The sequence below is a fragment of the Maylandia zebra genome, linkage group LG7 (assembly GCF_041146795.1).
Source record: "Maylandia zebra isolate NMK-2024a linkage group LG7, Mzebra_GT3a, whole genome shotgun sequence".
Lineage (NCBI taxonomy): Eukaryota > Metazoa > Chordata > Actinopteri > Cichliformes > Cichlidae > Maylandia > Maylandia zebra.
The window spans coordinates 13825866-13839358 of record NC_135173.1 but is presented as its reverse complement, the minus strand read 5'-3'; the positions used below and the strand labels follow the sequence as shown (position 1 = coordinate 13839358).

General features: G+C 42.5%; 1 protein-coding gene across 1 annotated transcript in view; it reads right to left on the bottom strand.

The window, feature by feature from the left end:
* The window catches only part of roraa (RAR-related orphan receptor A, paralog a), a 187660-nt gene that overhangs the window by 47411 nt on the left and 126756 nt on the right, over positions 1-13493 (bottom strand). The window contains exon 2 of the mRNA XM_004553143.5: positions 12909-12938. Coding sequence (XP_004553200.1) covers positions 12909-12938 — 30 coding nt within the window. The remainder of the gene's footprint in view (positions 1-12908; positions 12939-13493) is intronic.

Below are 13493 nucleotides of genomic sequence, written 5' to 3'. Positions count from 1 at the left end.
TCCCTGTCTGTAGATATGAGTGATCAGTGTGAGGCCAGATGTCGGCAAGCAGCAGTGGGCCCATCACAGAGAGAAGATGAGTGGAGCCTCAGCATCTTCCTCTGACCTCTCAGAGGACCTGCATGCAGCTCTCTCTCTCTCTCTCTCTCTCACACACACACACACACACCCCTTCAGACAGGTGAAGGAGGCGATATAGATACTGACGGAAGGCTTTTGGATGATCCCCCCCACCCCATCGCGACCAGGCGATGAGTTTCTTGGTATCACTTCTCCGTCTCGTCCTCCTTTTTGCCCCTCACTCTCGCCCCCTGCTTTCCATTCCAGTCTCTACCTCTCTCTCTCGCTCCCTCTCTCTCCGATCCTCTCCTCCCCTCCTCCTCCTCACTCATCCTCTCTCATATGATAATCTGTTCTGACTCCTAACCAGCTGCCTCTCTCTGATACAATATTCTGGTTTTACTGCAATCCAGCCTTGGCCAATAACCATTTGGCATTTCCACGAATAAGCTGGTGCTGGTATCATCTTGTCTGAAGACAAACATCACACAGCTTCGGTTTCAAACACTGCAATATTTCACATCTAAAAAATAAACTAGTGATTTTTTTTTTTACATTTCTTTTTTACTTTTTTTTTTTACAAAGTCAATATTTCACATGTAGAAATGTGAATTTTACACCCTCGTTTTCTCAACTTCTGTATATTTGTTTCATTTTACTAAACCTTTTATTAACCCCACTGTATCCACGCCACAGAATTATAGAGAATTGCCTCCTGTTACGACTGCTTAACAAAGCAGTTGCAACATGAAATTGAATTATTTATTCCCACGTTACACTTGAAATATCTATATTCATTTGGTGTCTTCCGCTGTGTACTGCTCATTGAATAAAGGTACATCTAACCACATATAAAATGGAAATGAGAACTCAGCAGCTTGCAACATAAATCTTCCCATGACAATGTTTCATTAGCACCTCTATGATCCATTAGAGTCTCTAAACACATTAACTCAGGTTGTGTCAACACTGGTCTCTTATTGCACACTGTCTAATGAGCAAAATATCATTCAGAGGCTGATAGAATCAAATGGAGCGTGCCTGGTATACAAACTAGATGCAGACACGCATGCACGGCAAACTATTCGAAACAATATGATGTAACAGAAGGTACAGTCCTCTCATTTTGATGTAGGCATCTCCCCGCAAGATCTTCAAAGTTCAACAGATGAGTCAGAGGGCGAAGGCCCACGCACAAGCAGGTTTAACTGTCACTATCTGTGGTTGTCTCTCAGAAACTGGCTGCTGCATCAGACTCTCTGGAACCGAGCACGGCGCGACACACTGGGACATAACACCGAGGTACCGTTAAGGGGAAACAAACAAGCACAATATGATAGCAGGGACATAGAGAAGGACAACACCCATACAGTACTCCAACCTGAGCATCAGGAGAGAGCTGAAAGGAGTGCATGCTTTCTACATTATGTTTCTGCAGCGTGAATGTGACGAATAGCTTCTGACAAGAGAGAGAGGTTCATAAAATAACCATGAAAATGAAATAGCCGTGCTTCTAATAAAACCTATTTGTTTCCTCGTAAAAGAAAAGAAAAGAAAACAAAGTTAAATGCTACAGCAAAATAGAGACGTGTAACTCTCTCTCTCTATATATATATATAAATATATATATAATGAATATGAATAAAAAACTACATAAAAACGAAACACAAGATACAGAGCTTTTGTGTAAATTGCAAGGTTAAATAAGGGTCACACTGTACACTCAGTCCTCCTTTTCAGCCTTCTTGCAATGCAAAAAAAAAGTTCAATAAAAGAACAGTTGACAGTGTTTATGTGGATCATACAGAGTGAAACTGGAAAAAGACGCTGCTGCTGCTGCTCTGTCTGTCAGCCATGCAACAAATATAGTGCCTCCAACTGTATATAATTGTGCTTAAAAGCCGAAGCTTCCCTAAGGACAAATGTTTCCAGCAAGGCTGGTTCATTAGCTTTTGATCACACACTTCCTTGACTGCTTCACATTACCAGTGACAGTATGCCAATACGCTGCTGATAGTTGCTCATTAGGGTATTGATTAAGCCACAGAGGGACTGATGGTCAGCTGTCTATGGGTATTAATGCAGCGATGTGGAGCCCTCAATAGAACTGTTTTAGCTGATAATTTCTTTATATCCCTGAGGGGGGAAAAAAAAGTCTTGGTAGTGGATGCTGACACTGAACTGAAGCGGACACAACACAGTAAATTTCTGCATTTAGACTGGCCGAGTCATGTATCTCACACTCCTCGTGGATTAATTCAAGCAAATGTATTTACCGTAAACAAGCCCTGTGGAATGAAATTCAATTGAGATGTGGTACAGAACATCCACCGGTGCCCCGGGAGAAGAGAAGAGGACGAGACCTGATAATGGCCTCATTAGCAGTCTGTCAGTAGCCATTCCCTGCACAGGCTCACCATGCAGCTGATCCACGTTAACTCTTACAACTCTGGACTCGCCTCTTAAGAGCGCGGACCCAGTCGGCTGCGTGGTGTTCCGCTCCGCAGCCGTTAACCCCGCAAGATAAACACTTTTGGACTTACTCATTTTGCGTCCCAGTCATGTGAGATATTTTAGAGAGCCGAGGCTTATATTCCACCGCGCCACCTGGGTGTTTGGAGCTACACCACCTGCCTGAAGCAGCGGCAGAATTAACAAGCTCCAACAGGCACTCCATGAAAACAATACAGATCAATTTAATATAGATGCCAAGGAGTGGAGGGCATAATATTAGAACCATAACAGCACCGGCCCACACCACGCAATCATAAACCAATTTAAGGCCATTCCAGGCAATTTCCTGGGGGCTTCCACTTGTGGGAAGACTTCAATAAATCACACAGACAACAAAGGAAATACCTATTTCAGTGAAAATAGAGGACACTATTGGGTTACGTCCAGAGCACTGCGGAGGGTTGCATTTAAAGACAAGTTTAAATAAGAAAGGTGTGAATTTAAAACCATTCATGCCACTGCTGTGCCAGCATTTCATAGCACGTGTAGCTACAGGAAATGCTGTTAACTCATTACCGCTAATGGATTTTCCACAAAGCAGTGCAATATGTCTCCTCTAAGCAAAGTAGCAGCTGCAGGTAAGTAATGTACTTTCGAAATTTTTAAAGTTCCTCTCAGATCAGATGACGATATACACTGCCCTTCCTTTGTATGCACAGCAGCCCCAGGGCCAGATCAGCCCTAGTCTGTCTCTAAATACAAATACACACAAACACAATATTTATAGAATAGTAGGGTCAAAAGCAAAAGGCATGAAAGCAATTCATTCCTACATAGGTGAAGTATACACCTGTCAACTGTCATGTAATCAGAATCAACAACACAGCACTTATAGTGAATGGCTGACAGGGCTATAGCCTTTTGTTTTACAGGTAGTTATTTATAGACTTCATTTAAATATTTTTTGAAGGAAAAAGAACAAGTCCAGTTTTCCAAATCAACTGAATCATCACGTTTTTGTCAAAAAAATTAAAAGTACTGTGTCACTTTTACAGCTAAGCCGATTTATTCTCCACGGACTGACCAAGTCTCGCTTCATTTAAGGCATCCTTACATGCCTGTTCCACATTAAATGATCTCCTCAAGGTACAGATGTGGTGATGACAAGATGATGGGGACAATAATATAAATTACAATGGAAAAGAACTGCTCTCAGCTGCCTTTTTATTTGCTTGTTATTTAAGATTTAAAGCGAGGCTATTTCTGGTTATTTTGGGTGTTTCTAGAGTAAGAAAAAGTGATTAAATGGATGTTCAATTGGTCGAATCAGCCTTGAAAAAAATACCAACTTCACACGCAAAGCTGTTGAATAGAGGCCGTCATTTAAGTAACCAGTATAAATCGGGTTATTTATTTATTTTGTTATATGGAAATGTGGCGGCAAAGTGAGCCCGTGGACACTGCCGGAGCACTACCACACATCTCCCGGAACAATTTTTCAATAGGTCAATAGAAATCAGATTTATCAATGAATTGTACTGCATCTCTTTTGTGTGAGGCCGCCCTTGGGGACAGAAAGGAAAGGAATAGAAGGATAGAGAAAGAAGAAGCGAAAGGGAACGAGGAGAGGAGATTATCACAGGCATGGCAGCCTGTGTGAGAGGCTTAGCTTGGCTAGGCAGGGAGGTGGAACCCTGTGAATTCTAATGAACTGGCAAGACTCCCCCAAAACCAGCTCCATCTCCATGGCATGAGGACGATAGGAGGGAAGAAGGAGGTGATTAGGAAGGCGCAGCCCCTCTACGGCAAACCAAACAGAGGAGGTCATTTTCCCTGTGATAATTATGGCTATAACCAGGCATGAGGGATTGGTAATGGAGCTGCTTATTCTTCATGCTCTGCAAAGGCAACCACTGAGTCTGTCAAGGAGAAAAGCATGATGATGTTTTTTTTCTCACTCTGTTAGTAGGGTGACTCTGGTAAGAGTTGCAATGGCTGCTGAAAAGGGCAGCGGGGGAACTTGGCCTTTGAGGGAGAAGTTAACGAATGAACTTCATTATTGAGGAGCATACCAGGGAGACCCCCTGGTGTGTGTGATGTATTACCTAGCGCCAAACTTACTCACTCCCCCAACATCACCAGTAAAGCCTGACATCAGCTCTAGGGGGAGGCAGGCGTGTAAACTAAAATAGTTTAACCTTCTGGCTCAAAGCTAGAAGAAGACAACAGAGGAGCAACCTGATGTACAAGATTTGCATCCAAAAAGTTGTTTCCAAAGAAAAAACACACACAAAGTTCTGAAACAACAAAGTGAATAATGAGGGAGCGCCTTTTTGTTCCTCAGAAGAAAACCCTTTTAGCTTAAACTAACACACATTTAATGTTCTCTCTGTGACTTCTGGTAATGTAGGTCCAGGGAGGCATTCCACATCAACACAATGTAGATTACTCTCATTTATTAAAATACAGCTCTGGTCAAGCATGAAAGTAACTTTTCCTGAGTTCTATGAGCTTTAAAAAAAACAAGTGACCCACTCGAGGGACTAATGTTTTTCCTCAAGATTGAGGGAGATCTTCAGGCTATGCGTGATGTGCACCACTTAGCCTTCCCCCTTTCCCTTCTTCCAGCGGACCGGGATCGAGCTGCTCTACGGTGGACAGTGCGAAGGATCTCTTTACTGAGCGCACTCTCAACACTTTTACTCTTGACTTATGAGGATGCCATGGGTGCAGGGGAGTGATTCATCATTGGATGTGTTCCTCTTGCACCCTCACACATTAGTAATGTGGTCCGCTGAGGAGGAGTCCTGTCATCAGTCTGTACCTGGACCCTCTGAACAAGGTAGGTCAACAGGAGGCAGCAGCGGCTGGCCCACTTTTAGTCTTTCACAGCACCTTTAAGTTTCCTCCAGCTCTGCCACAGCTGAGCCTGACGGACACACTAAGACCAGTTTGGTCAAGGGGAGGCACAGCCTTCGCTATAGTCGCTATATCTGTTGACTCAGTGAAGCCCGTCCTCTGAGCGGCCAAGTACGGAAAGCCACAACTTGTTGAGAGGTTAAAGTGAGGCGGAAATCTTATTTTCATTGAACGTTTTTACAAAGAAAATGGCACAAAAACAAACAAGCTCCGAGTCGCAGTTTGGATAAAAAGTTCCCACACTTACCCATCTGAAACTCCCTGCGGGAATTTCATCACAAGACTCCCTAGTATTCCGTAATAAAGCAGCAACAAAATAACAAATGGCTGTCTGTTCCGTCACAAAATATACAGCCACTTTGAGTCAGCGTAAGCCTTTGACCTTAACATTGCAGGTAATGCACATTTAAATACCTACCTCTGTATTCATGTTTGTCATTTTACTTGTGAAGATTAGGTGTAAAAAGGCTATTTGAAACCAAAACACAGGATTAAGGGATAATGCTGCTCTGTGTCTTGTGAGTCGACCTTGATTCTGTAATCCAGCACAATACTGGAGAACAGCGTATTTCTCGCTCTTGTACATTCAATACTCTCACTGTAGAACAGCTCACACTGATGTAATGGCACATAATGGCACCACGCTGACTGACAAAGTAATCTGAATTAAGGGGAACTTCATTGTTATATCTGTGTAACAGACCTGGAAATACTATTACAAGATTTGTACAAAGAAAAAAAATATTCACAGCACTTTTATATATCGATTACAAATGAAAGGAGGAGGTATACACAGAAAATTGTGTTGCAGGTAAAAATACAGAGATGGCAAATAATGACCAAAACAACACAAATGAATTGTTTTGAGTCACCTGAACTTTAATGACCACATTGAGGAATGAACTTGATCTTTAAAAGTAAGCCAGTTTGAGGTCAACCATGGTGTTATTAAGGGCTGTGCCACTTAATCAGAGTGGATGCCAATTTAGCAAAGGGCTAACTATGCAGGAGGGACCATCTGAGGCATCAAACAGATCACTGAGCATTGTGTCACCTGCCTCTGCATACCTCTGTACAGTATACACGCGCTCCTTTCCACTCAAAATCTGCTTTATTTTCCTGACTCCATATCTCCTTACCTGTTTTTTTCTTCTTCTTTCCTTCGCCATGCAGCAGACACAGTAGAATGAAAACCTGCCTTTGATGTCTGGGATCCTATAATGCTGAGCAGTAGAAATCCGCATGCCTGTTATCTCCTGAATCTTAATGATGACGGCTAACTTCACAATGGGTTAACCACATCTCTCTGTTCTCGCGCTGCACACCCACAGAAACACAAATTAATAGCAACGTGGAAAAAAAACAAAAAACAGCATTCCTCTAATAAAGCAGATTCAACAAAATGGGCACAATGCGATCAGCACAAATGTCAATGTATAACATCACCAAAAGCTTTTGTGAGCACGTCTGCTTTCGTCTCTGTGTAGGAAGTTTATTTTCCCTCCTCTCCTTTACTTTTTGAACAGCTTATTTGTTGTAAAGTTCTGATCCTCACTTGAAATTATCTTTTTTCCTTTCATGATGCAGTAGCTGTTTTGATGGCACATATTTGTTTATATTTGTTTTTGTTAATGCACGAAACTGTCGATTTTTATTGCTAAAAAATTGAAAAGAGTAGAAAATTGATTTTGCTTCACTTTCCTTTTGCATAACTTCTATGAAAAGACCAACAATATTATAAACACACTGATCAATGAAGAGCTCAGTGAAAGCTGAGGAAGGCACGTCAAATTATGGACCCATCATTTAAAATTTCCCCATCAGCATTAGTGAGGATCATATCTTATAGAGCTCTGTGACCTCTGCAGCTGTCGCCCTCCATGAATCAAACCTTTCATTACATGCTGACACTCCTGTCCTATGCCGAATGTGTATACACCATAGGAAAGTGATGAGGCATTGGAAACCCGATGAGAGACGGCTAACCTGCGCTTTTGCAAATGCTGGTTGACTGCGTGCCGCAGCGAGCGAGAGGCCAGCCGTGCCCTCCCAGCCATGCCAACTGCTTCGCCTGGCAGAAGCCACCATCCCAGCACAGCCCCTCGCTCCTTGGCCCCTTTCACCTGAGGCGGCAGACAGCCGGCATAAGAGAAATCGCCCGCAGCAGATGGGGCCACTTACTTTGGCTGGCCCATCCGAGCATTGTGTCCTTGTCACATGTCACTTACTCTTGTTTTCCAGTCTGACAACGCTTCAAGACAGTGCTTTCGGTTTTGTGTGAGACACAAAAGGAAGAAGAAGAAAAAAAGGTGAGGAAAAGCTGACGAGGTGTCTCTTCACTCAAGCTCAAATTTTCTGAAAGAGCCGGCACCACGAGAAGAACCAGATTATGCGCCAACAAAAGCAGAGCAACCCCCCCGACAAGAAGCGGTCTTGCACCCCTACGGCTCCCCTCACCACACTTCCCCTTAGAAAACAAGCAGGGCCCCTCGGAGGTGATAAGACGAAGAGACTTTACATCCAGAAACTTATGCAAAGAAAGTGCACGCACAAAAGGCCATTTGCAATTTTACAAAATGGCAGACGTAATGCTTTTACTGAAAAATGAGGACCTGCCATATTGAGTTGGAGAGGAAAAGACAAGGCAGGAGGGAAAAAATAGAGAAAAATCATGTTGGCCTGGTTTACGACAAATAGATAGCTCTATTGATTTCCCTGTTACAGTGACTGTCCATCCCTCACTGTTGTGATTACACTGACCTATTTCAGAAAAAAAAAGCCATCTATTATAGATTAAACCAAAATGTCCAAAAAGAAAATACTCCCTTTGTGGAACAAACAAATAGAGTAAGACGAAAACATAACCTACAGTACACAGAGAGAGAAAAATATTGTGTCAATTTAAGCATTCAATGTTGCTGTGGGAGAAGAGGAAACAACCAGTTCTAGTACCATGCTGAGAATCAAATAACTTTCCAGTGAAATAGAGGCGGTGTGTTGTGAGGCCCTTTTTATTGTCAATTTCACATCCAACAAAAAAACCCAAAAAACCCCCCACAACATTAAAATGACTGCGTTATTGCTCAACTAATGTTTAAACATCATAATGCCAATTTAACAAATTCAGGAAAATGGCCGGTAAGAAGAACAGATTATAATGGATTTCATAATCTACCTATGCAATACTCTGTACTGCATTGTGTTTTTCAGTGCACCACAGTACAGCGCGGTTCGGTGTTGTATGTTTTTGTGCTGATGATTCCTTTGTGTCTGTACGTATTGCTGCGTGCGCTCGTCCTGCTCCACTATGTCTGTAGCAGCGCGTCTCACTAGACTATCTCTCTCCGCTTAGCTCAGGGGACTCTGGCTGGCTGATCTTCATTATCAGCCCTAGCTTAACAATGTACTGGATGCACTTCCCACATGAGTGCAACTAACAAATCCCCACAGAGCTGAATCAAGGCAACAATGTGATGAAATACCTTCAAACAACCACTGAGCATGGAACACTGAGCTATGCAGAGACAACTCACACTGCCCTGGGCGATTCCACAGGAGTGCGCCTGTTGCCAAGCAAAATTAGACAGCAACTGGGACATATTATTCTCCTAAATTGGCAATGTACAGCACTATTAAGTACCATAAATCTCATGTTTGATTAGCTGAAAATACCTCGACTCACAGAGCCAGTGCATTAACATTCTACAACTCAGACATCCAAGTCGGATCTGCCATGGCATTTTTTTTTAATAAAGTAGATTCTTCACAAGGGGAAAACTGTCATTGTGTTATGTGAAGACAGACTGCATTATTGGGATTAATAAGGCTGTTAGCATATTTTTAAAAAACATGTATCAGTCAACTTTTAAGAGTGTTCTGTAAAAAGAAAAAGAAAAAAAACCCCACACACAAAACAAAGACATGAAGTCTACAGACTCTTATAACTTTGAGAGCGCATCAATGGGCGATATAATTTCTCTGTAACTCGGAACTGAAAGCAGCGCAGAAGAGTCTGAATCATCGGGTTTCTTTTGGAACAGATTAGCCGTACTATTAGTATGTGAATGCACATCGCTGACGAGAGAAACTCAATAAAAGCTGCTAGTAAATAAATGATGATTCATGAGCGAGGCCATGTTTCTCAATCAGTGCGAGAAGTCTACCAACACAATGGAGATAAATATAGGGTGAGGGGGGAAAAGAAACGCGAGGCTCTCCAAAATGTATCTGTGGACCGATGAAAGGAAATCGTCTGTCTCTTTTTCTCCTTTCCCCAGGTTACATTTGTACTACTGCCTCCCTCTGGTAAGTCTATTCCCAGTCAGATATATTACACATAGACTGCTACACACTGACACTGGTATAATAATGTAAACACTGATAAATATATCACAATACCATGACAGGATTAATTAAGAATAATATATTTTTCAGCTAAATTAGCTATACAAAGAGTTTTCTACTTTTAAAAATTTTCTGTGCTGGCTGTCTGATGGTTCTGTTATTTAGATATATTTGGGTGTTATTATATTGTTATGGATGTTCTATTTATGCTTTCATAGATAAAGCTGTGCAACTACAAGTGGATTTGCAGATCTTTGTCTTGCTGCGAATTATGGTCTGAACAGTCATCAAACAATCAGTATACTGTAAATCTATAGCTGCAAGTGAGAAAGACAGGGAGGATTAGCTCTAAGTAATCATGAGATCTGCTCTGTTCAAGCAAGAGCATCCTGTCCACACGACCTGCATGTGTATGTGTTAGCTAGTGCTCTGCTATTCGAGCTGTGAGACCCAGACTGCTGATGGTAGATTAGAGGTGAGACGCCTAATCTCAGTGTAATCAGCTATTGCATCTGAGCCTCCGCTCCACACCATCTCTCTCAACAGGTCCAAACAGAAAGTCATCTCACAGCAAAACAGCCCCGCTGAGGTAGAAGAAGGTGAAGAGACATATCTGGTGTCCAACATCAACGCAAGAGGGGGAAAAAGTGCAAAATTTAATTATCTTTTACTGTCACCTCTTCCTGACATGGGCAGTTTGAGACATAAAGATGGAAGGAGAAATGAAAGGGAAAAACCAACAAGAAATGTGCTGGGGGGTTATAGCAAGGACAAGTGGAGCCAGCAAAATCCCCCAACAGCATACAAAAGCGCTGTTGAATCAGACGTTACGCGTTCGGGGTTTTCCTTTAATTTGTCACAAGTGCGTAAATCAACTGCTACTCAGAGAGTCCATAAAACAGATGTAAAACTGCCAGGGAAAGGTGCAGGAAAACCACAGCTGACTTCTTGCTCAGAACTGAAGCTTTGTTGTAAGAAGAAGTGATGGCGAGGGACAGCCCCTTTGAGGAAATGAAGAAAGAAAGGGGGAGACAGATAAAGAGGCTCAGACAATAAATCTATGTAAGTCCTGAATGGGGAGAGGACATTACAGTCAATGACACAATGATATAAGTATCTGTTTTCATCTAGAATACTTCACTTTCTGATGGCTGAATGATTAGCGATGAAGGGGGTTCGAGAGGAGAGGAGAGGAGAAGAGACGAGAGGAGAGGAGAGGCGAGGAAAGGAGAGGAGTCTGCCAGTGAACAGCTGCCCCTGTAATTTATATTGATGAGGGGACTGGCATGGCGGGGAGCTTCCAGCAGTTTGATCACTCAGGCAGAGTGGGGAGTTAGTCAGAGACACAGCCCATCCCTGTGGTCCGGGTTGGACCGAGAAGACCTCCTAAACACACACACAGAAACTAACATACTTGCACACATATGCACATGAAATCAAGGCTGCCAAGCTCACATTACGCGTGGCAGCGCGGACTGGCGTATTGGGGAAGCCAATGTTTTCACTCCGGGAACAGAAATAGATCTACATCTTGGCTATAACCATGCAGGGCAGAGCCATCTCCCTCATTATTACTCCACCAGCCATATAATCACCAGGCTTCTCAGACCGTCCGCCTGCATTCTCAATGACCATTAACTGGCCCTTGAACTTCTTCTTGTGCACGCAGCTCTGACGAGGCTCCACAGCCGCTTCCTGTCTGTAAGGCACAGCAATCAACTACTTGTTAAGGGGCTTTACTTTGATTTCCGCACATGGATAAGATTTGAATATTTCTCACTGAAATGAGACAGCGTAGTCCAGTCTCTGCCCAGGGCTTTGAACCCAAGACTCCTAAATCATGCTCTTTGATTTGAGCCCCCTTCCAGTGTAGAGGTGCTTAGCGCCGCACTAATTAAGATAGCGGGGTGGTGGATGGCGGGTCAAAGCGTTTCTGTTCTACCGTGAAGATATCCTGACACAAACATGAACACTGACACACGCATCAAAAAATAAATTAATTAATTAAAAAAAATACCATAGCCCCTCCAGGCAAGCAAATAGCTTAACACACAACCATGCTGCTGTTTTGACGGGGCTGTTTGAGTAAGGTAGAGCTGTCTAGCACTGAAGATCATATCCCTTTGCCCTGCTGTCTGATGTAAGAAAGAGCCGGGGTGTTTAACAGGGGGAGATGCAGCCTCTCACAATCTGAAACACTCGGACCGCTCTTACAGAAAAGCCCCCTGGCCTTCCCTCTCCACAAGTTTCATCAGAGTGATCAGAGAGAAAGGATAGCCTTCAGGGCTAGTTTCTTCCATTCACACAGTGGGGTATGAACACACATATGGATGTACACGCATGCACAGACACACTGCAGAACACCGCACAAAAGCGTTTTTACATGCTTTCTCGATTGCACTTCACATGTGTCAAAATACAGTACAAATCTCTTGGAAATCATTGATTTCTGCAGGTTTGACTGCTCATCAATTCTTCATAAGCGCACCGAAATTGAAAAGGCAGCGGTGGTAAGAAAAGGCTGTGTACTATTGTTGTATTGCACAAAAGGAGCCTTGCATCTAGCATGTGATACATGTGTCATATACAGTGTCTGTATCTTTCAATTTTAGTGATAGGATCTGCACTTGAAGAACACAAAGTCTGGTAGTTAATGCAGCCTCAGAGGTTAGAAACCACCACGCTGCACCACATCCGTGTTTTTCAGCTGCAAGGCCTTGCAGAAAACAAAGAGGTGCTTCACCACACTATCTGCTTCAAATGTGCATGATTACCAAGCAGTCATAAGACTGCATAGCATTTTAATTTCCTCTCTGGGGTTATCATCATATTCTCTCCAGTATGGAGACGGAGAGATACAAAACAGTGAAAGTGGATGAACAGAAATCTAATTGAAGGCCTTGATTTATGACAGTAGTAGGCAGACAACAGCACATTTATAGGCAATGATGAAAAAGAGTCAACATAGACACAAACATAATGATCTCACCATCTCCACTATACATGAGGCAAGGGGTTGTTTGTTGTTGTTTTTCACATTAAGTATGGGATTCTTCTTTGAATTAAGTATCACTTTTACCGTCTTAAAATTGTAGTAGAATAAAAACCACATTAATAAAAATTGTACTTACAAGTATGTGTCTTCTTTGTTACTGAGATACCTGTGAAGAAAAAAAGCAAATAAAAATGAGAAAATATATTTAAAAAAACAAATGACATGAACTATTCACATGGGGCTCTTATTAATAACTTATAATATGATAACAGCAGCAAAGAAGGAAACCCTGTGTTGCAACAGATTGCAACAGACCAAGGTCACTTAGGTGGCCCTGAGTAATTATGTGTGTAGGCTGGTGTTTAACTTAGGGCCATTCTATAGCAACATCTATGACAAGGTGGCTGAAACCCCATTTTCTTCAGGCAGTGAATAAAATTTCAAACCAAAGGGAAAAAAAACATTTGGAATGCTAATGTGTTGAGTCTCCTCTCCGATTGGGTCCGAGTGCATGACTAAGCCACTGGCCCTGAGGGAGATAAAGGCATTTTGACCTTAATGTTAGCTAATCCTTTATTTAAACGGTTTCAATACAAAAGAGATTTTTGAAGTTATTTTGTAAATAAATTGTAAGCCCTCGCTCGTCTGACCGGCTCAGGAGGCAAAGAGATGGCTCACAAAAACTCCCTTCTTAATGTGTGACAGAGTCTCCATTTTAAAA